Below are 23,899 nucleotides of genomic sequence, written 5' to 3'. Positions count from 1 at the left end.
CGAATGGACTAATTGGCGCTTACTCGTTGTTAATCTGTCGATGACTGTGATCTTGGGCGCGTGTCTCTCTTCTCATCGTAACGGTTGATTTCCTTGCCTTTCTCCATTCTTTCAACTCCCCTTCCAAAATGCATAAAACACCCGTGTACTTGAATTTAGGTGCACGCCGAGGAACCCCACGGGGTCCAAATCAATCCGGAATCCCCCACTACAGCATGCCTCATAATCAGGATGGTGGTTTGGGCATTGTAAAACCCCATAAAACAACATCATCTGCCCTTCTCTCACCTTCCCAAAGCAAGCCATGCGTGCGTCTGGTTCGCCTGCCTGTCTTACCTTTCTCTCGCCTCTCCGAATGAAATATTTAGCCAACACTGAAGTCTTTTGTAGAGATCACCAAACTCTGTAAACGGTTACGAAAATTCTATCCCAAAATTTGAGAAAATTGTTACTGTGTTTCTACGAGACTGTCGAACAAATCTATGGGTCGATGCCGTCTATATAGTATACAATACATAATTTAGTATCACAACGAGAAGCTATGGTGTTGGACTGATAAGCACGAGGTCATGGGATCAAATCCCGGCCACGGCAGCCGCATTTTGATGAGGGGCGAAATGCGAAAACACCCATGTACTTAGATTAAGGTGCACATTAAAGTATCTCAGCTGATCCAAATTATTTCGGAGTACCCCACTACGGCGTGTCTGGTAAAACTCCTTGATTATTTTTTTAGTATACCAACGGGGGTCCTTAAAAGCTGTTATATGGGATTATATTATATAATATGGGACTGTTCGTAGGCTCTTTTCAGCTAGAACTATGAAAAATTGGTATTGAAATGGGACTTCGCTGACCGTTAAATATGCACTAAAGAACAATTCAAAATTGCTTTGTGCGGGTTACGTGTTATTTGAAAAGTTTATATCGTTCGGAAAACGATTTACTATTACCGAAGCAAGAGGAGGCAAAACGTTCTTTTTATGTTTTTGATATTGCGTCGAAACATCAGGACTGGTATACCAGTGGGACAGCACAGATCTCGAAGTATTTTCAGCTCTGTTTGAGCTGCTTTGGCACACGCGCAAACAGCCGAAACTTGCTAGGTTGAATCACTGGTCACTCTAGAAAACAATGCTGCTAGTCTTTAATTATAACTAATAGCCTAGACTTGTGGAGACTTTTTTGGGTGTTTGTAACGTCACGATGAGCATGCGCATGAATTTCAGGGCGGCGTCGCCACTCGCCTTTCGCCTTTGAATGTTCTGTGGTTTGACAGGTCTCCAATCAGGAAATGCATGAACATGAAACCGATAAAGTCGGATCGAATCGGCTTATCAGGCCGAAATCCGGTCGGCGGGTCCACGTAAGCGCTAGCGGATTGAGCCGAGCGTGAGCCGAGGTGAATTCAGTGTCGACTCGGCCAACCCGCTTGCCAAGATGCTTGAAAGCACGGTCGGGTCGAGCTGGATCCGCTCGAGTTACAACTCGACCCGCTCGCATCGATGTAATGTCAACGAAGAAAGAGGGCAAGAGTGGACTCTTCGCTTTGTGATTGCAGCAACGTAACTTATCACTTCAGCTTCACTTATTGTTCCTCGTCAGTGTCTGTTCAAAACACCGTGCAATCAAAACTGCTAATGTGACACCCACAAATGCGTCCGTGCTATAGTCCAGGCGACGCTCAGAGACGCGAGCGAACATCTCGGATCAGTAGCTGTAGAAATGCGATCCCGATGGTGACGTCATTGCCGTTTGGAATTTTTTCCCCGTAACGCTTCCGGAGACCTACGTCTGAAACACTGGTTAGCGTAAACGTAATCGAGAGCCCCGTATGACGGAGGGGCCGTCAAGTGAGCGAGCGAGACGTCTTATAATCTTCGTGACAAGCGATATCATCTTGCAACACCCCTACGAAAGGAGCACTGGCACGTCCGATAGAGCTCGCTTGCGGACGAAGAAGACGTTTAATCGCGTTTCCCGGGTGCGCATTTGGTGACGATGACACTTTAAAGAGGCAAACAGGTGACACTAAGGGTGGCATCGTCCATGGGCCATCTACGAAGCGATAGGCTTGAAACGTTTTTCTGCAGAGGAACGTTTAGTAAGTAACATGGTACGCTTGGGCGAGTCGGGTGTACAAGACGGAGCCACCCGTCATGGAGTCTTATAGTGGCCACGACGTTTCGCTGTAAAGCACGAGGTCGTGGGTTCTGTTCTTGCAAAATGCGCACACGATTTTGTAGCGTGCATTCGTTGCATTCGGTGCTCGATATATCCCGTTTCTGGCTGTCAATAGGGAGGATGGGATGCCCTTTGATTTAATCATGCTCATTGTACTGCACAGTGTGTGGAGACGTCGTATAGCAGTCCGAAATGCTGACGTACGTTGACGCCAGGGCGGCGCGCCATTACTTCAAAGAAAGCATTCACAGATTTGTTGAAAAACAAAGTCACAAATACCTGTGCCAGACTGGTTCGCACAAATAGAATTGCTTTTGAATGTGCGATTTTTTAAGAATTACGTTCTCCAAGACAGGATAACGTTTTTAGCGTTTGAATATGTTCTGCTTTTCCGTACTCTGATTTTTGTAAATGGCAATAAAGCAAAAAAAAAAAAGAAAGAAAGAGAACTCGAGGTGGTCGAAATTAATGCAGAACTCCCCCACTATATACAGCGTGCCTCATAATTAGATCATGGTTCTGGCGCGTGTAACCCCAGAATTAAATTTTTTTTGAGGACGGAGCCAGAGGAACACAGATGACACGTGTTGACAAGGACTTTTATCGTGCAAGGACAACAGCAAGCACGACATCGTCCCGCCGTGTTTGCACAGTCGTACCTAAATCCAGAGCGAAGTTTTACGGCGTCATCTGATAAGAGCACCGGTAGCGAAAACCTGTCCCGTCCTGTTACGCCCACTTTGGCTCGGATTCGCCACTTTCACGTGCGCGCGTGCGCACATGGTCACTACCCAGGTGTTGTTGACATGATCGTATAGAAGGATCCCGCGGGTTGTTTTCTAACTGAAAATGTTGTGACGGGTGCTGGTTGGTGAAACGTTGTAGCTAGACGCGTTGCTTCATAGCGCAACAAAGGACACGTTAGTGACTCGTTGATAGCGACAGAATGATTCCGCGAACACACAGTTTGTTTTCTTGCTAGAATGTGTTTCAGTTGGTGGTATTTTATTTGCTTTTGCTCCTTTTTCACGTCCATTAACCCGGAACACGTTCTTCGTCAACATAAGCTTTCATCCTTTCTAGTCATTGCCATTTCGTTCTCACTTTTTTTTGTTAACCATGTATCTGCACTCGAATGTTTTAGTAGATACGAGATGCTCTAATGAAAATGAGCAGTTGTCAATTCTTTAGTTTGTTCTGTCCATGTCCCTTTGTCAGTAATTTGTCCTCTGTCACACTGCGAAGCAGCACGTCAAGCCGTGATGGTTTTCGGACTATCGCAGACGAGTCAATAAAGCGAGGCGAGACTTCGCAAAAAGCGTGTACACCTTTTGGTCATATTTTGGAAGATATGTAGAGCGTAAATATGATAGGGTAGACGGTAGCTGGGAGCTTTTAGGCTGTAATTGCACAAGCGACGCTGTATAGTCTCAACCCATGTTTGTAGTGCTACACGTGCTACGGTGCGGGGATAGTATATGAGGTGAGTCACCGGCTGTGATTGTGTGCGCCTGTGCCGTCTTTCTCTCTCTCTCGTCTTTCCTATCCCTCTACCTCCCCCTCCAATCTAGTCCCAGCGTAGGGTAGCAAACCAGGATTTTCCTTTGCCAGCTACCGTGCCTTTGCTTGTGCTACTGTCTCTCTCTGTCTCTAGGTCGTCATCCTCCCAAGCACTGAAGAAGAAGGCTGTCGCTTAGCTTCTCGGGCCCGACGATCAGGCTTGCCATTACATCGCCAGTTCGTCCGCTAAATTTAGCGGGCCACTCTAACTGGCCGAATCTCCCGAGGCACAAACAGGAAGGAATGTGGTGTAGTTTTCAGTGCACGCATGAATGACTACAAGGTCATTAACCCCGCATGCTTTTAAACAATTAATTACACGAAAGACGCACAATTTGCCGGCTTTGCGACTCGCTCTAATGGCCGTCACTTCGGATAATCTATGGTGCGTTAGTAAAGCGACAGGACGGCGGGAGTCACGTGATGCAGCGCTTCCTCACCGAAGATTACAATTTGCCACAGGAAGGAGACGGTCTCCGCATGGTTTCAATATCGCTGCGTTCACCACCATCGCGGAAATGATTTCCACACAGTCCAAGATAATGAAATAAAATAGATGACTATTGTTTGAGCAGCGATTCTTCTAAACTCATAGCTGCTTACTGTATAACTCTTGCGATGAAGAATATCTCTCTCTCTCTCTCTCTCTCACGTAACATTTATTTCTATTACAAAGCACAAAGAAAGTTGGCGGCTTTAAGCGCAAATCTGGTACTCCTTTTCATATTGGCGCACAGTGTAAAGTATTGTAAACTTTTGAAGGGAGCGGATAATTAGTATCCAAGCCAACATAACTTCATTATTTCTTCAACATTAGATGAAAAGAAATGTTTGATATGATGCCCTATTGAACACCAATATTTCTTCATACCCAAACTGAGCAGCAGACAAAGCAGTAATACTAATGAGGCCATTCAGTTAAAAAGGAGCACTGTTGATTGCGGCCTCTCGGTTTACGGATACACACCAGGAAATTACCGCCAACGGTCCTAACGCGTTTGAAGTCACCTCTAAATAAGCGCACGACTTGCGATGATTCAGTTGAAGATGTTGGTAACGCTTGTTTCTGGCGGATGACTCATCGGCCTAGAGAAATAAGGGCCTTGGGGAACCAGATATCAAAGGAGCACAATTAAAATCCGCAGTTTCAGAGTCGAATTCTCGTATAAAAAACTTTTAGATAAACACGACGCCAGTTCAAAACTAGGGCAGGACACGAGTGACTGCACGTGGCTTTAAACTTATGCGAACGCGCAGAAATGTACGCAGCTTACAGAGCGTATACGCACAAATGCCTTCTTTTTTTAAAACTTTTTTTACCTTTTACTCGCAAAGAACGTGTGTATGTTTGTACTGAATGCTTTCTTGCATTGATCCTTTATATATTGCGGTTTATTTTGGTGTATGTGGGCCGGGGTGTATGCTCGGCTGTACACCACCAAACGTTTGGAAGACTTACTGCGCCCGCATTTCGCAGCTGCATCACTTCCGTTTTCAGTTTTCTCTGCGGTAAACATTTCAATGAACGGCTGAAAACGAATGACACGTTAGGGGGCAATGACCCCGTCAAGCCGCCTAATCGCCGCCTTTTATTTTTATTTTTGGTGCTCCTGATACCACTTCATTGAAGCACAGTATAGGGATAGAATATAAATTGAATTGAAATTGTATATCGAACGAAATTAATTCTCGTTTTTTTTTGTCTCCTCCACGCTTATTGTGCGCCCCCACGTTTGTAAAGACTAAATGAAGACGGGGGCGAATATTGATGCTGTAAAGGAATATTTTAGGTGAAGAAAAAAACACACAGATCTAACGCAATGGTGGAATCAAATTTTTTCTATAGCCCAATCACAAAGGCAAATGTAAAAACGTGGTCATTTCGGCTAGACGCTGTTACTGCTGTGACTGCCTAAGCCTATGCTGTTGCGTCTTTCAGTCGACGTCAATCGTGTCGTCCACAGCCGCGTCGGATTTCTTTGTGACAAAAGATTCACAGGAACCCGTCTGTTTACGTATTATGGAAAGAGAACACGCGATTTTTATGTTGCATTGTATATTAGTAAAATAAGGCCACCCACTGATAATGCTATTTTGCTGGAGCGAATAAAAAAAAACTATGGGTTACAGAGGCACAACATTTGTAACAAATGCAAATTTTGCTAGTACGTGCATTTATTGTTGTGGCCGGCATCACGTGTGCATTATACTGTTTTAAATGCGCGGCGTTTCTTTGCGAATATGTCTTCTTTTTATCTTGGGGTTTATATTTTTACTTTAGGCTTTGTTTAAGAATATTTTATTGACAGTAACTTTGACATCTACTACTTAGAGTGCCCAAACCTGCACACAAGCCTCTGGCTTATGCGGACTGGCTATTCTTCTGTATATATATATATATATATATATATATATTTCTTTGCGATAAAGCTATTATCATCATCATCATCATCATCATCATCATCATTATTATTATTATTATTATTATTATTATTATTATTATTATTATTATTATTATTATTATTATTATTATTATTATCATTATTGTTTATTATTATTATTACGAAATGTCACGAGATGTGAAGCTTCTATTAGCTGATGAGGTAGCGGCAGTAGCTCATAACACGAGCACAGCCTCGTAGCCTGTAGCGGTAGCAGTCACGAGGACGAAGGCTATGTATGATGCTACGCTTGTCGAGGGAAGAATGTTGATGTTAGGAGCATGCGCATAGAAGAACGACACACGAGTGAATACATTTAAGGTTCCACACAAGCTTTGTCCCAGTGGCACATACATTCTCGGGGGAGTGGCCATGAATGGGCATTGGCGCATACTCAGGGAACCAAGTTGTCTATATACATATCCATAAATATATCCGGCAAGGAAGCGACGACGAACGCCCAATACCGGGGAAGTAGCAAATGAAGGTCGGCCTAAAAAAAGTTGAGCTTTGAAATCACACCGAGTTAGACATTATTTTGGCTGCAGCGCACATTAGATACAGATTAGATTCATATTAGATTCACATTACATTTATATTATATTCATATTAGATTCATACTCATATTAGACACAAGAACGCAGAGAGACACATCGCTGTCCTTGTCTGTTTTGCGTTACAGCTTAAGCTGTCTTAGTTACGACTAGCGAACCAGCTCACGCTAACCTAAACGCGTTCATGCTAAACGCAATCACTCTGGCAGGCTGGCGTCTACATCTGACAATGATATTGCTGCAGTCGGTTTATAGCTTACGTGGGTTCGCGTGAAATCCACTACACAGAAACTAAAATACAAGCAGCTACTTCCAAGAAAGCGTTGGTCACATATATGGCTTCTCTGCACTGATACCTTTTGTGCGGCGGAGCCCATCTTCGTAATTTCACACGAGTTTCACAGTACAACAGCCAGTATAGTAGCATTTATCTGGGTCGATTAGTCTCACTCACATTGGAAGGAAGGTGAAGGTTATCCAACATGAGACAACATATGTCTGGTATCGTAGTGTTTTCTGCAACTGTTACAAGAGGAAACGCTGAACCTGAGATGGTGCAGCGTGTGAAGCTAGAGGAAATCGAGAGCAGCTACGTGTTTGTGGCTTCCAGACTTTTGTGTCATTATTTGTTAACCATCACATTGATAAATTTTAGAGAAGTCATGCTCGTCTGAACACTGGAAGGCAATAAGATATGGCGCACCTCCATAACCACTGCAACAAGGGTTGAATTTGAAAGGCAATATTTTGCGCGAAATGAGCGATTTGCAAAGTGACAAAGCCGTTTAAAGCCAGATTGAGGAAGTTTAGTCAAAGCCATGCGCTATCTAGATCATTGCCATGCGGTCTTAACCACCGTGCTTGCAGCTTTCGTAGATGCTAGCGTCCTCTAGTGATTTTTGTAGGAAACTCTGTGGTCTATGGAATGCTTGATGGTTACTGAAGAAGGCGGAAGGGCGTACTGCGGCAGTAGGACCTGCAGCGCTGAGAAATTGGTATTGCGAAGAGGCCGCTGATTGGTTTACAACTTGCCTAAAGGAACACTAGGACGAAAGAGAGAGAGAGAGAGATACATGGCTTTAATGAGATGCCGGAGACGATAGCCAGGGTGATCGCGTGACATGCTACTCCATGCGCTGGGCGATAATTATGGTATACACAGTGATCACAAAAACACAAAAACAGCCCATACATTCCCGAATAGGAAACATCAAGTCAACTTATACGGTAATGTAGTCTTTCTAAAGTCTATTTTTAATAAAAAGTAGAATAAGATTTTAAAATGTTGTTGTCTTATATTGGCGAATAATGATTGACTACCAACGAGGAAAATTAACGTGAAGCTTTAACGGTTAAAATTTGCGCCTCAAGTTCGGAGCCGATGCAGCAGTATATGGGCGTCACGGATTTCAATGGATTTCTTGACTTTCGAAATGGTTTTGCGCTACGAGACGCGGACCAACAAAGGGGAGGGGGTACAGGACACACGAAGGACTTCTTTCGCCCCATACCCCCGTTCTTTTTCCCATGTCTTCTAGCGTAAGACCATTTACAAACGCATAACGAACTCTGCCAAATCACCCCTTTGACTGTATTTTTTTTGTCGTACCCTCCGGCCGGCCTTCGGTACAACAAAATTTCTCGGAAGTGGCTAGAATGAGTCCTTGTTATTGCTTTGTAATTTCATGCAGTGCGTCTTTACAAAATGCCATTTAAGTAAAACCGAACATACGCTGTAACACTTTATGGCGTTACGTCAAACTAGTGCCGAATTCAGGCACCGTCACTTCCCGCGTCCTTGTTCTTGCCTGTTGCCCGGTTTCTTAAGGGGGAGCTTTAGCTCGGGCCCAATTCCAATGCCGCCTATTCAACTACATGTAAAACGCAGAAACAATTTTCTGAGATAACCGCTGCGCCCATTTGAATTAAATTTGTTGCATTTTAGAGAGAAACTTAATTTATAGTGACCGTTGGAAGCGTAATTTAGATTTAGGGCCTCAAGCTGCCTTTAGCAGCTTTTTGCCCAGTCTCCCCTTTTCCCTGTACTGCTTTGTACTGCGTGAAAGAGAAATAAACTTTCTATTTTATTCTATTCTATCCTATTCTAAATTCTTTAATGTAGTTATTAAAAAATTGGTAAGGTTGAAAAAAAAAATAGAAGCACGGAGTTTACAAATTCTTAGTTCAGCACCTAGAGCAGCTATCGCAGTTCTGTGAACTGCATTCATTAGAGCATCGAAAGCGGACAAATTTAATATGTAAATTAACGTGAATTTGTTACATCGTTTACAAGGGTTTTGCAAAAGTTCTGCTCACAAATAAGTGGTCTATTTGAAGGCCATGTATAATATATGACCGTTGTCCGCTTTAGATGTACTCTTAGGTCCAATTTACAGAATTGTGATATCAGTTGTCATTGCTGAGTTAGGGAGTCGTAAACTTCATAGTTTCGTTTTCAGAAAATTTCCGATTTATAACTTTTTCTTTTAAGTGCAACAAACCTCATCAAATGTGGTGCAGTGGTAACCGAGAAAAACGATTTCTCCGTTTCATTGTATTTAGATAGGAGGTGCTGAGCTAAAGCTTCCTCTTAAGCCTCCTGCGCTGTAAACGTGGCGGCTCTTGCTATCGCCGAAGTTTTATTTACTAACACAGCTTAACCTTATCTTCAACTTCAGCGTCTCTTTAAACGCACAGTTAGCTTTATTTAGGTTTCACTGATAAGAGCACGGCACGCATCCCGCGCCTTACCGCGAGTACGCGAGATCGTGTGACTCGCGCTCGGAAAGAGGACGAGGTCGCGTGCATTGTTGGTCAAGGATGATGGAGTGTTTTGCCCTTGCTTCAAGTGGTCGCGGATGTGGTTACGCTGCCTTTTTCCCACGGAGCGATAGTTGAAGCCCTAATTACCCGCCCGCGCTTCTTTACGCTTTGATTCCGTGGCTCCTACTTGGCTTCTGTATATTCGTAGCTTTTAGTCATTGAGAATGGCCTCGAGAACGGAGCTGTTTAGAGAGTTGAAAAAGAGAGTTCGCGTCTTACAAGAAAACTTCACTTCAAAGAGAGGGAGAGAGAGGCTGTGTAGAGAATTCTGGAGAGGATTGTGTGCTACTCCAGATGGGGTGCGATAAATAATGAAACTATATATGCAGTGCACATCACAGATACGCAACATGCAACACACACCGCACCACAACCTCAAACAAGTGAAGTGTTTCATTGAGACGAGTGTCTCTGAGGAGAGCTAAAAGTGCCTTCGTTGTACGAGGTTCACAGGCAGCGTTAGACCATGAGCCTAGTGCATGTCGTAGCTGAAGGGATGACAGACTCTGACCTCAAGAGCTCGTAAGGCGTGGGAACGGAGAACTCGTAATGTTCAGCAACCACTGCACGGATTTTCATGAAGTTTGTTGTATAGAAATAGAATATTAGTAACCTAATGATTGCAAGCAGCACATTTTTTATTTTCACCATCAATTATTTTGCAAGGAACTGCTCAAAATTGAAAAAAAAGATCAAGAATGCTGAAGCGTGAAGTTTGCAGTTCTGTAACTCATCAATATAAAAAAAACATATTTGGTAAACTGCGCTTACTGATACTTCTAAAGCGGACAAAATTTATGTATGTACACCGCTCTGAAACATAGCAATAATTTGGTAATTGGTCTATTGCGGAACTGTCGTAAATATTGCAACAATTTCACGTAAATCGTGAACTCATCAATCAGATCTGTTCGATTCAGTATTCTAACAGATGCAGTGTACATAGCTGCGATATCGCTGTTTGGTGCCGAGTAACAAATTTATACTGACTTTAAACTTACCAATTTGAGGCAACTTATGTAAAAGAATTGAGGAACTAAACCAAAATTGTGCTCTACTTAATGCAACAATCTTCATCCAAATCGGGCCAGCGGTTGTCTGATGAGAGTATTTATGCGTGCCGTATCTATTTGAATGAGACATTTTGCGAGAAGAAATGGAAGTACGCTGACAGAGTTTGAACGTACGTAGCACAACCTGGTGTCCGTTCTTTATTTATTAGCTGTGCGCGTCATTAGGAGGCGCAATCTACTCCACTTCCCTGACTTGATACTTCTCTTCCAGACAATAATATGATACAAGCAGTGATAAAAAATATTCCGGCAGAACCAATCTTATGATGAATGTCGGCAATAATGCGAATAGCATTAAAGTAATGTAGCGACGCAGCGTATAGTCACAGAGACGCGTTATGTGTGTAGGCGTGTATACAACAGGGTTCCTCTCTGGCACTTCGGATGGATGGATGGATGGATGCTATGACCACGCCCTTTGAAACGGGGTGGTGGGCTGCGCCACCAAGCTCTCGTTATTATTTTCTTAGTGTCCTACTTATATAACACACAAACACAAAGAATTCACAGCTTAAACGTTTTATGAACCATTACTGGGAACTCTGTTTTTGTACGCCTCCAGTGTTTGTGGTCTCCCTACTTCCCTCTGGACATGCGGCGCCATCTAGCGACGACGCCGCGAAGTCCACCTGTGGTGGTTGTGTGATGCATATTTAACCACAGTTGTCAGACTATATTACACGTGGGTTAGATTCAGACCTGCACAGGAGAAATTATCGTCGAAGAGCGGCACAAACCCACTGGCACATACGAAATGGAACATATCCAGTAACCCAAGTTGGTCCGACGGTTGGTTTCGAACTCTGTTGCCCCGGCACAGCCGCCTGATGTTGTACCCATTAGACCACGAAGTAGCCAGTAACCCAAGTTGGCGGGGAAACGGTTACGTATAGAGGCAGATAGATCCTTCAAAGTGCGTGAATTTCCTAGAGAATGGTAGTCGCATTAAAAAAATAGAGTGACCTCAGTTCAAACGCCTACTTACAAAATAAATGCACCGTGTTGCATCACGAGCGTTGCAACAAAACACTGTGTTATAAATTTTATGATCATCTTGGACTCTAAGATCTTTCCCTAATTCTGTTTGTCTACAATCTAGAGCATGTGACCAGGTGTACAATATATTTATTTACAGCGCCAAAGAAGTTTAGCTGTGTCTTCGTTAGCACGGTTTTTAACCGTGCTATGAAATCAGCAGTGCTCTGTCGACAAGTGTTTTAGCTAGATAGCAAAGGAATATAGAACACAATCTACTTGAAATTAACAGAAACAAGTATACTTGTGGAAACCACGTAATGCGATGACTAGATAATCAGCTAGTTCCTAAGCTCTTTCCACGTATAACATATTTGCAAAAGTGTTCCAGTTACTAAGTGGAACCTATTCGAAACGAGATTTGAAAATGCATGAGTAGGTAATAGTACGAGGAGATTGCGAAATTTGCAGGGATAGGATAGAGTTGCTTGAACATGAAACAGAGGCAGTCGGAGATCGCTGAGTCTGCTACTGCTATTGCTGATGACGATGATGGTGATGAATGTGATGATAACGATGGCGAGGGCAGTGGAGCCAATGGACGTGCAGCGGCCTGTGCTTAAGTCCACGTGACACGCGCAGGTCAAATCGGCGGAGAATGGCGGAGTGGAAGTGCCCACCAACCCGGAAGGAATCTCGCTCTTCCTCGCCACGGTGTTCGTGGTCGGCGGCGTCGCGGGCATCGGTATTCTGGCCCTGCCCTACTCCATTGTGGAAACCGGTGAGTGGGACGTGAACGGCCCGCATTGTTGGCCAAGATGTTTTAGACCAATGCGAAACAGTATAAAGACCGCACAAAGAGCAATGGAACGAAAATGCTAGGCCTAACGTTAAGTGGCAGGAAGAGAGTGGTGTGGATCAAAGAGCAAACGGGGATAGCCGACATTAAGAGAAAAAAATGGAGCTGGACAGGCCATGTAATGCGTGGATGGACAACCGGTGGACCATTGGAGTTACAGAATGGATACCAAGAGAAGGGAAGCGCAGTCGAGGGCAGCAGAAAACTAGGTGGGGTGATAAAGTTAGGAAATTTGCAGGCGCAAGTTGGAATCAGCTAGCGCAAGACAGGGGTAATTGGAGATCACCGGGAGAGGCCTTCGTCCTGCAGTGGACATAAACATAGGCAGCTGCTGCTGCTGCTGCTTCTGCTGCTGCTGCTGCTGCTGATGATGATGAAGGGCCCTTGAAGTACTACGAGTTCACGTTAAAATTCAGGATTCCGCATCGACCATCAACATGCTTAAATGAGAATTTTGGAGTATCACACTGCACGCACAAAGAAGCATAGGTGCGGTGAAATTCTGCGCGGTGAAATTTAAATGATAATTTTTTTACAAATATGAAATAGGTCTACTGAATTACGAAGTTGGTCGAAATCAATAAGATAAAAGGGTTGGCAACCAGTAGTCAACATTAATCTCTTGCTTTACCTATCTCAGTAACTGTGTCTGGTAGTGACGTTGAAGTTGGTTGAAAGCAATAAGATAAAAGGGTTGGCAACCGGTCGTCAACATTACGTATTTACGTATTTATGTAACTGTGCTTGGTAGTTACAAATGAGGGCTTTGATCTAGGCCCCATTAAAACCGACCTCGTGAAAAGAGTCTTGGTTGCTGGATTACGCGTAAAATTATCATTTCATAGATTATTATAGCTCGAACAAATAACAAGTCCAGAAATGCGCCAACGTCGGTAAAATGAATTTTCGAGCGACTCATTGGACACATGAAGCGCAGATTGGCTTATAGTAAATGAAACTTGTCACCCTGAACAGAATGTTCTCGCGTATAGAGCGACGTGCGGCAGTTCTGCGCATTTCATTTCGGATGCAGCAGGCGATCACGAAAATTGAAATTGATTTATTGATTTATTCCTAACCCTCGAAGAGAAAGGTTCGAGACAGAAACGAATGCAAAAGTACTCTGCTCTCAATGGCAAAGGGAGGGTGTGGTCCAACTTCAAGTGTATACTAAATGAATGAGTGTGCGCAGTACTTGATCCGTCATCGCCCAATGAAAGGCGAACGCTTCATTTCAAAGGTAAGACAAAAAAAAAGGGGGAATTTTTTAGTGGCATCAAATGAAAGCGTTATTTAATATCCCGAGGCAGAGATTGTTGTACGGCACTACGATGTGCAAACGATACGCACTAATATGCTACGCACCCGAGGCACAGCATTGAAATATTGCTGTTCGTATTTGAATCATCCGCTTCTTTTTTCTATCATCCACTGCCGGCACATGTATTTTTGTATTTATGATGATTGTGTTTGAAGGCTCGCCTTCCCCATCTCTCAAACAAACAAACAAACAAACAAACAAACAAACAAACAAACAAACAAACAAACAAACAAACAAACAAACAAACAAACAAACAAACAAACAAACAAACAAACAAACAAGCAAGCAAGCAAACAAACAAACAAACAAACGAACAAACGAACGAAGAAAAAACAAACAAACAAACAAACAAGCAAACAAACAAACAAACAAACAAACACACTAAATGCTTCCTGGTACACTAGATTGAGGACGTTTGGAACAGGCTGCATTGCTTGCTAAAATTTTTCCGGTTCTTCTAGTGATAGTAATAGTTTTATCATTGCTCTTCTCATTACTGAAATTACTTTGCTTTGAAGCTGTTCTATTGTAGTTGCGTGTCAGCATGATTGTGATTATGACGGCATCATTGTGATCGATCACAAAAATGTTGTGTGTGCCTTCCTTGCTATAACCTCTGATATTAGCAATATTTTCATCAATGAATGAATGAATGAACGAACGAATGAATCAAAGAATGACTGAATGATTGAATAAATAAATAAATAAATAAATAAATCAATCAATCAATCAATCAATCAATCAATCAATCAATCAATCAAAAACTTTGTAGGTCATCTTTTTCACTATCGCAGACTAATGGTAATTTCCTGCAGGCTGGTTCGGTCTGTTCCTCATCATCGCCTCAGCGTTCGCGTCCGGCTACAGCGGTTGGAAGCTGGGCGCCTGCTGGACGATCCTGGAGGAGCGATGGGCCGAATACAGGGGGCACGTGCGAGACCCGTACCCGTCCATCGCGTTCAGGGCGTACGGCAAGTGGGCCAGGTACGTAGCAGCCCTGAAACTGCCGGACTTAGGCTCTGCAGTCTTTGTCGAAATTAATCGGGACAATTTAGGAGAGAGAATTGGCGGGCCCAAGACTGCCCGTACAGTGTGACAAGGAACTGTAGCGTCTTGGCAAAGTGCGTATATAGCGGACCAGACACCGCAGGTGATAGTTTTGTTGCGTAGCCCTTGTTAAAAGTAATTCGGCGACTTGAGGTACGACCATCCGGTTGGCCAGGATTAGTGTCTTAGCCAAGGCGCGTCCTTCTTGAATATGATGGTCGCGTCTCAGGAACGTGTGTATATACTGGGCCTGATACAGAAGCTTACACTTTGGCTGCGCAGTTTTTGTCAGTAGTAAGTGGGCCATATTGCGCGTCACTAGAGTGAGCAGGATTAGTGGCGACACCCAGTAGTGCGCTTCGGTGACGCTGAAGTGCAGCGCCTCTGGAGCGCGTCTATAAACCAGGTGGTCTTTTCTTGGTACACAGAGATATGTTGCAGGTAGCGCAATCCTGTAACATCGTTGCCTGCATTCTTCGTAGATGTGAATGCTGAAGGTGAAAGTGCAATGTTGCCCAATTAACAAAGTTTCAATGATTAACTAAGTCGTTTATAACTTAATCACTCGGAAAAGTGGAGTGTAGGTTAGTGTTGATTTAAACATCAATGCATTTCGCAGCATTCTGGACATTGGTGCTAAGCACAGAATTTCTGATAAATTACTTTACTTCTTCATTGCTCGAATACAATTCCACAACTGAGACTTGTGTCCCAAGGGGGAAAAAATTACTAACGTAAATTCCTTTGACATTGTTATTATTTTAAAACCACAGTGTGGCTCGTCAAGCAAGTAATCTCAACCTCGTCTAGTAATACAGCTGATGTGACAGAAATGCACTGTCTATCATACCTGAGAATTGATGATTCTGTTTCACTAAGATGTCACATGGTGTGTTCACGAGTAACGTTTCTCTCTCTCTTTCTCTCTGTGTGGGTGAGTGCGTGCGCGCGTGTGCGTGGATTTGTAGTAACGGCAAGGTGAGCGTTGCATCTCGTCAGTCACACCGAATTTTTTCTAGCTGATACAGTTATGGTCAAATAGATACATGTTGGCCTGAATTAAATACATGACACGTTGAAGAACAGAGGACAGATGCTATCACCCCTGATACTCTGCTATATTCGTACTGCTTCAAACAAACAGCTTTGCCTCCGCGCTAATATGCGCTCAATAAGGGTTGGATCATTATCAGAGATTAATTACGCCCACTGCATGTAAATATTGTAAACGCTATTCCAAAGCTCTGTAATTAACCCCGCACTGCACATCCGTAACTTGCCTTATAAATGTATATATGAACGAGAATAAAAGGATCACAGTGGCCGGTTTTTCGCTAGTCACAAGCATAAATAACCAAGATACAATGACAATACGTACAAATGCAACAGAGCCTGCATTGCGCCGGTACAGGAAGCTGTATCACTTGCGCTGTCATTACCGCCTGTGGTACAGCTGTATTCGGAAATGACGAATATATCGGAAATGAAACTGGGATATTGAAAGTGCGGCACATCTGGGACCCCGACAGGAAACTACCGGTCTCTGTAAGCAGCTGGTGGCGGAAGTCATTCGTGAGACTTTGGAAGTTAGGCGGCACATTCGGAATCACAGAATTACCAGTCGCTTTGATGCGCTGGTATTCTGTGGAAAGTTCGTAAAGTCTAAATGAATCCCGATTATGTTTGTTTTATTACTGATGCCAGAATTGTGCTGTCTGCCACGGATACTCTCTAAAATTTGGCGCAGCTAAGAAAGAAAAAAAAAAGACACCCTGTATTATGATTTTAGTCGTTTCACTCTGCGTCTATGAAGAACAGAAGTCACAAGTTTTATTTCACTCCTTGAATCATTAGGGCATCACCTAAGGGGAGATTTGAGCACATTATTTCTTTTCTCTCGAGAGGCAAATGCTCTCAGGAACATTTCCTTGCTCTCAAGAGCGTAAAGGCAAATGCTCCTATCTAAATACACGAAAAAGGAGAAAGCGCTTTTCTTGGCAACCACTACGCGAAATTTGGTAAGGTTTGTTGAACTCAAGAGAAAAAAGTAAAAATCTAGGGTCTGTTGGAAGCGGGCTTTTCATTTAAGCCGTTGGTTGTTTGAAATTTGTTGAAAAATCGCTAATTTTCGGAAAGCGAAACTATCACATTTACAGCCCGGTAACTTATCAGTGAAAAGGGGTACCGCAATTCTGTAAATTAGATCTAATAGCACATCTAAAGCGGACAAAATTAGTGTAATATACACCTCTCTGTGGCATATTGTAGTTATGTGAGTATGAGTTTTGCAAAACCAGTGTAAACGTTGTAATAGGTTCACGTAATCTGTAAGTTTATACTTCAAATTTGGCAGCTTTAGATTATATAACGGATGAAGTTTACAGAACGGAAATACCTGTTTATGATGCAGAGGAAGATACTTATAAACTGCGGGAATAAATGTTTTTTAAACTTACAATTAGAAAAAAAATTGTTTGTAAAAACATTCAGGCAATAAACGGAAATTGCGTTTCCCACAGTCACTAAAACTTAACTTTCACTTTACAATGCAACAACTTTCATTAAAATCGTTCAAGAGGTTATCACAGGAAAGCATTTCCGCCGTGTATTTGAATAGGCAGCATAGGAGTTGGCCCCGAGCCGAAGCTTTCGCTTAAGCACAGTCCCTCTTGCCTTCTCCAATGCTCGCAGGTTATTCACGTCCACGGTGCAAATCATGGGCCTGTTCGGCTACGGCTCGGTGTTCATCCTGCTCTCAGCCGAGCTCGTCATGGACGTCATGAGGCAGTTCTTCGGTGACAAGGTCACGCTCACCTTCTGCTACTGGCTCATCATCATCTCCGCCGCCATGGGCGTCCTGATGCTGCTGGGAACGCCCAAGGACTTCGGGTGAGCCGCGTGATTGGCCGTGCGGAAGGTTCATACGCGTGACGAGCACGAGCACGCGCAGTCAGCGTCAAAATTTAGTGATCCCGAGGGGCGATCTGAAAAAAAGTTCGAATTTCCGAGCAGTTTCTGACGGTAGCCTGTAAAAACGCGAAACAGTGTTGTTCGCATATAGTAGCACGCGCTGGACATCCAAATACCAGGCGGTGTGTACAGAATGGGAAAATTTCCAGCTTTTCCTCGGATCTCGCGGTTCGTTAGGCTTTGGTGCCTACTGTACGCCAATGACACTGTGTCCAAGACACACTTCCCGATGCTATATTTAGCTATTGGAGCCGCAGTGTTAGGTGAAGTGCTTTTGGTGTTTTTTTTTTTTTCGGGTGCTTACCTTTTGTGATATGAACGACCACCGTATGGACGACAACCGACGACAACCGTAGTGCAAACCTGGGGCTGAGTGCCCATGACGGAAAGCGTGCGCTCTGGTTGCAAATTCTCCCTGTTCAACGGCGGTGCGCAGGTTCGCCGCGTTCGGCGCCATGGGCGCGACGGCGGCGGCATTCTTGATCATCGTGGGCGTGTGCTGCGCCTGGATGCACGACGGACGGGCGGCGTTCCCGCGGGAATCGCCGCACGTGGGTTTCGCGGCATTCTTCCGAGGCTTCGGCACCATCATGTTCTCGTACGGGGGCGCCGCCATGTTCCCCACCATCCAGAACGACATGAAGGACAGGAGCCGGTTCCCCATGGCCGTAGCGTACGCCACCATCTGTAAGTGCACGTCTTAATGGGAAGGACATGGGTGTACCAGATCTTACTTCAAGTTAGATAGAAATGATAGTGGGTGGGGCATGTAATGCGCAGAGCTGATCACTCCTGCTTCTTATCAGAGTTGCGGAGTGCAGGGTGCCAATAGACGGGAAGCGCAGTAGAAGACGGCAGGGAACTATAGTCGGGTAGAACATAAGAAGGCAGGAGAGGCCCCGCCCAGATGATTAAAGCGATGACAGCCAATTTCCTCCGCGACAAAAAAAAAAAAGTCCCGCTAACGGGACTCAGCCCAGTTGGAAGCGCGGACTGCCATGCCCTCCGTTGGCGGGGTCACCGGCCGCCCACCTCATGGCGTCAGTCTAATGTGCGAACCCACTGGTGGAGGCTTGTGTGCATCCGTCTTTTGAAGGGGGGGGGGGGGGGGAGGAGGGGCAAATGCCACTGCCTTCTAGACTTGTACCCGACTATAGTCAGTGTATTGAAAATAGTAAATTTGCAGGCATTGTATCGAGTCAGCTGTTGCCAGACAGGGTTAACCGGAGATCGCTGGGATAGACCCTGTTTCGTTAGCGGACGATCTACGCGTTTGCGAAAACTTGAGCGCAAGTGACACCGCTTTGCAGTCGGCCTTTAATGAGCGATTTTCTTTGCCAGCTCTCGTGGGTCTGTACGTGATCATGGCCACTTTGGGTTACCTGACCTTCGGCAACGAGGTCGGGGCCAACATCCTGCTCTCCATCGGTGACGGCGGTGTCAGCATCGCCGTCCAGCTGCTCTTCATCGTGCATCTTGTTACCGCCTTCCTCATAGTCATTAACCCCATGTGCCAGGAGGTCGAAGGGCACCTCGGCATCCCCACAGGTTTGTGCCTTCAATGTACTATGTGGTGTTACATTGAGCACATCTTTCCTTTTGTTCTATTGTGTGCCAGTCCTGATGAAATGCAAAACAGCCTTGTCTCAATTCAGTTAAATTCCTTTATCCTTCCTCCATACGAAAGAAAGAATCAGTCCACAAGAAACTGCTGCGCTGAGTAGGTTTTGTATCGTTAACGTCGTTGACCATGAACCCAGTTTGCGTAGCAAATATGAGTTCATGGTCAGAAATAAGTCGCCTTCATAATCGTCCTTTCAGTGTATGAAATTTACTTGGTCAACAGCATAACGAGTCACTACAGCGATCTGCTATAAAAGCCCTAATAACCTTCTTTAATGAAAGTGACATTTCTTATGTATTACCACATTGCATATTTAGAGTTTTGGTTATTTTTGTATTGCGCAATACTTCATTGACTCTATTGATTGACTTGTGCAAGTTCGTAGAAACCGCGGAACGTACCGTGTTATTGCTGTCTGTTTATGTTGACTTTTAAGCACTCTTGAGAAAAGTCCTTCGTTGCCTGGTGCTTTCATATCACCTCATGTTATCATGGTTCTGCCATTCAACAATTTATTGTTCGCGGAGAAGCTGGCGATGCAATAGCTGCGAGCATTTCCAATTTTATTCAAATAAATAAACTAAGTGGCTTATGGAGGTGGCTGCTCCCGCAACACGACAGGAACAGCTGAAACGATAGACCTTTCCCGGCCTACGTCACAACGAGTTGGTCACGTGATCTTCGGGTACACGCGGGAGTGTTTGTTGGGCAAAAGGCACGCCGCACGCACGCTGGCACACGCTGGGAGCTTCGTGTACCACAGGTGTGTTGCGCTCGTCGCTCGTCCGCACAGTCTCTTATCTCCCCCACGCGCATGCCAGGAAGCGGGAAGCCAGCGCCGGAGGGAGCAAGGGGGGGGGGGGGGGCACTTCTACGCTTTCAACAACCGCGCTCGTCGTTCGTTCGACCGCACCGTCTCTTATCTCCACACGGCTCTGACCTTTATGCCGCTCAGTTTCCGTTGATAGACCGCACGTACCTTCGCCCGCGCACAGCGGGCGAAGGTACGTTGCGCTGCCAGCGTTTTGACAGTCGTTGGCTGCAGTCATTCAGTGTGATCTATTCATGTTTGTTTGTGCGCGCTCACACCACGCTTGTTCATTCAGTTAGTAATAGTCGGGCCACATTTTCCAACGCACGCTACACATGCAATGCTGCCCAGATCGGCAGTGCAGCACTACAGGTGTGTCCCTTCGCACGCGCTGCCCACGGTAAGCGCTTCTCATCAACACCACCGTTTCACACGCGCCTTCTCGTGGTCATCGAGTCTATTTTTCTTTGCGTGCGTTATGCGCGCGTCCGCTGAGCCGGTTCGTCATACCTCCGAATTGTTGCGCGGTTTCATGCGTAAATCAAACGAAAAAAGACAGTGGGATCATATTTTTTTTTCTGTTTCCCAAGTGACGAGAAGCGGCGAAAAACATGGGTGCTGGCGTGCGCCGCGAAAAAATGCAATCGTCAGACGATGAGAGAATCTGCGAAGTTCACTTTGGCTCTTTTCTTGGAAAACTCGAACTACGCGACTGCTGCCTTAGCAGTATCCTGTAGCTCTAATTCTGGATGTTCTTAAACTTGGTCGAAAACTCAGCTGAGGATCACCGGGACAAATGCTATCACGTTCGCGTTTACGTGATGAAAACAGCACACGACACGTAGGCAGCTCTTTACGTGACGTGTTGTATATGAGATCAATGCGAACTAGATGAACATATGTTTGCTACTGCGGCGAAGAAGCATTTAAACCTCCCGCCGCATCGATTCAGGCTACAAAGGCACTTTCAATCCTGGCCGAGCCAGATCCGGATATATAGAGTGCTGCTGCACGGGCATTTCCGATCGCGATTGTGCTCGATCCAGAGCCATTGAATCATGATCGAGTTTCTTGATCGCAATGGTAGAGGCAAATCGTCTGCATTCGCATGGCTTATTGAGTTCAATCGAATGTCTGCACTTATCCCTCCATGGCAAGGTCGTACGCCTTAAGCGGGATTTCATTGCTCCCGTATAGTTTATGGTACAGTCGTGTATTCGAGGTAAACATGTATGTCGCGGAATGTCACACTCGGCCAGCACTTCGCGCCGTCTATCCAGCCGTATATGAGGAAAGCATTAGGGTACTGCTCACCGCAGGCGAAGATCTTCTCGACGTGCCGCAGACGGACAGCTTGCTGACAGCGAGCTCACGTTACTCGGACAAATCCACGGTAGCAGATGCCTATGGCGCGAGGGAAATGTTTTGCCCGCCAGCTCTTTGCACACGTCTCGCACTTCGCTCTGCGCAGGGCCCGTGACGCCACGCTGTTTACGAAAGCGAGATGTTCGTAGTGAGGAAATGCACGACGAAAAAGTTATAAAATGAATGAAAATTTCCATAAAGGGTGGCCCTTATTTCTGCCGGGAAGTTAAAGCAGGCCAAACCAAGCTTCACGCAGGAGGCATTGACGTGGCTAAGTAATAACGCATTTAGAAACTAACATCAACTGTTAGAAAAGACCAGAAAACAGTCGACAGTCATACTCAATCCCACAACTCCACAAGAACCGGACAATGTAAGAAAAAGAAGTGCGTTCCTTGACTAACATTTTGACAGCTAGTTCAAACATTCGAGTCACGGCAGAATTACTATACATAATCAGGCAAATGTCTGATCGCCATGAACACTCTGTCCTCACATTGCTTTTGCAGAGTTCACGTGGAAGAGGGTGGCCATGCGATCGGCCATCATGCTGGCGCTGCTGTTCACCACAGAGACAGGTGCCCCACTTCGGCAAAGTGCTGCCACTCGTGGGCTCCTTCATGGTCGGCCTGACCACCTTCATCCTGCCCTGCCTCTTTTACTACAAGCTTTGCTCCCAGACGGCACCAGAGTGGAAAGAGAGGTGAACATACTGATCTTGTTTCACACTCCTAGATTTGATTGGTGGGGTTTGACATCCCGAAGTAACACAGCGGCTTAATACGGCCTAGTGTGTGGGACTAAGCATCATCCCAGATGACTTGGGCTTCTTTCATGTTCACAAAGAAGCGCGGCACTCTAGTCTTTTTGCATTCCTGCCTCAACGAAATGCGGTCCCGTGATCGGGTGCTCAGTCGCACAATGCTATAGGCCGTGTCGAAATCCACGTTCCAGCGAAGGTTGCCTCTGAGGAAGAGAAGCGGATCTCTAAGGCTATGTTTTTGCGTAGTGCTTACGCCGGAAGTGATTGCGAAGCCAGAAATACGATACGGCAACCACGTTTTAGACGTCAGCTGGCCCAACACGGTGCTTTAGAATCCTGGGTTTATTATGAAGAATTACGCGTGCTTTTAAAGAGCTGGAGTAGTGACGGTTTTAACGTTGAAACATATCCGCGGGTTAGTATGCAGTGCAATATATACAAAAGGAATCCTGTCCCGCTATTGTCGCGAGAGGAACAGCTTGTCCCTAACTTGACTACCTTTTCCTAAACTCCGCTGGCGTACGTAGACTCTTTAGGTGGAGTAACCCTTAGAGCAAAACAGATAGAGTAACCCTTCGAAAATATGAAAGGGAACTCCGGAAGTAAAGATTATGTGCGTTGAATAGGCACCACAAATAATAAGACCGACCATAACAGGATTACTACGTGTTTACTTTTGACGATCACCGACCAGCCCAACGCCACGTCATTTTATAAAAGGGAACACTCAACTTGCTTTAAAGAGGCCGTAGTGGCTAAACCCACATGCCCAGAACGAAATAGTTTGGTGAGACTAAATTTTGAACAGGAAAACTTGTTTTGACCAAAATACAATGTAAAATACAGATACTACAATAAGGTCACAAGTAATCGCTGTTTAAAAACGAAATCACAGTTCTTTCTCATTTTGCCCACGGCCGCTCCACTTAACCAGCGGCTGAGCAAAGTGAACGTACTCCATAGCTGAGATGAGGACTCTCAGAAAATGGGAGTAAATTAAAATACAGTTAGTCTCCTTAAAGGAACCACCGATACTCCCTTTGTTGTCAGAGTGCGGCGAAGTTTTGTTGCAGGATTCAGATAACCACATCCGGAAAAGTACAACTCTCCAAAAAGGGGAGTTAACTAAGACAAACAGTAGCTTCTTAACAAGGAGTCATCAGTATTCCTGTTCATAGAGGGTGGTGTAGGTTTGGCATTATTCTTCCTGCCAGGCTTCAGAGCCGCACACTCGGAGAAGGAGAACTCGAAAAAGAGAAAAGTTATACAAAAAAAGGAAAAAAAAAAAACTGAAGCTCTCAAAACAAATCGCCAGTACTTCCTCGCTATTTATAATGTAGCGGAAGTTTGACAGCATTCGCTTTGCCAGGTTTCAGAAAAGCGCACCCGAGGAAGGAGAACTCTCGAAAAATCGCGAACAGCTACTCACTCAAACAAATTATGGCAGTACCCATCTCACAATGACTATCAACGGTAATGCTAATAACTTTGTAGCAATGTAGCAACACTCCACGCGACGCTGCGCTGCC

At 44.9% G+C, this 23,899-nt stretch overlaps 1 protein-coding gene across 1 annotated transcript in view; it reads left to right on the top strand.

Annotated features, from left to right (window-relative positions):
* The window catches only part of LOC119464134 (uncharacterized), a 35,105-nt gene that overhangs the window by 9,417 nt on the left and 1,789 nt on the right, over positions 1–23,899 (top strand). The window contains 7 exon segments of the mRNA XM_037724972.2: positions 12,253–12,391; positions 14,606–14,774; positions 17,529–17,726; positions 18,244–18,494; positions 19,149–19,355; positions 22,117–22,184; positions 22,186–22,310. Coding sequence (XP_037580900.1) covers positions 12,253–12,391; positions 14,606–14,774; positions 17,529–17,726; positions 18,244–18,494; positions 19,149–19,355; positions 22,117–22,184; positions 22,186–22,310 — 1,157 coding nt within the window.

Source organism: Dermacentor silvarum, chromosome 9 (assembly GCF_013339745.2).
Source record: "Dermacentor silvarum isolate Dsil-2018 chromosome 9, BIME_Dsil_1.4, whole genome shotgun sequence".
NCBI lineage: Eukaryota > Metazoa > Arthropoda > Arachnida > Ixodida > Ixodidae > Dermacentor > Dermacentor silvarum.
This window is presented reverse-complemented; position numbering and strand designations above follow the sequence as displayed.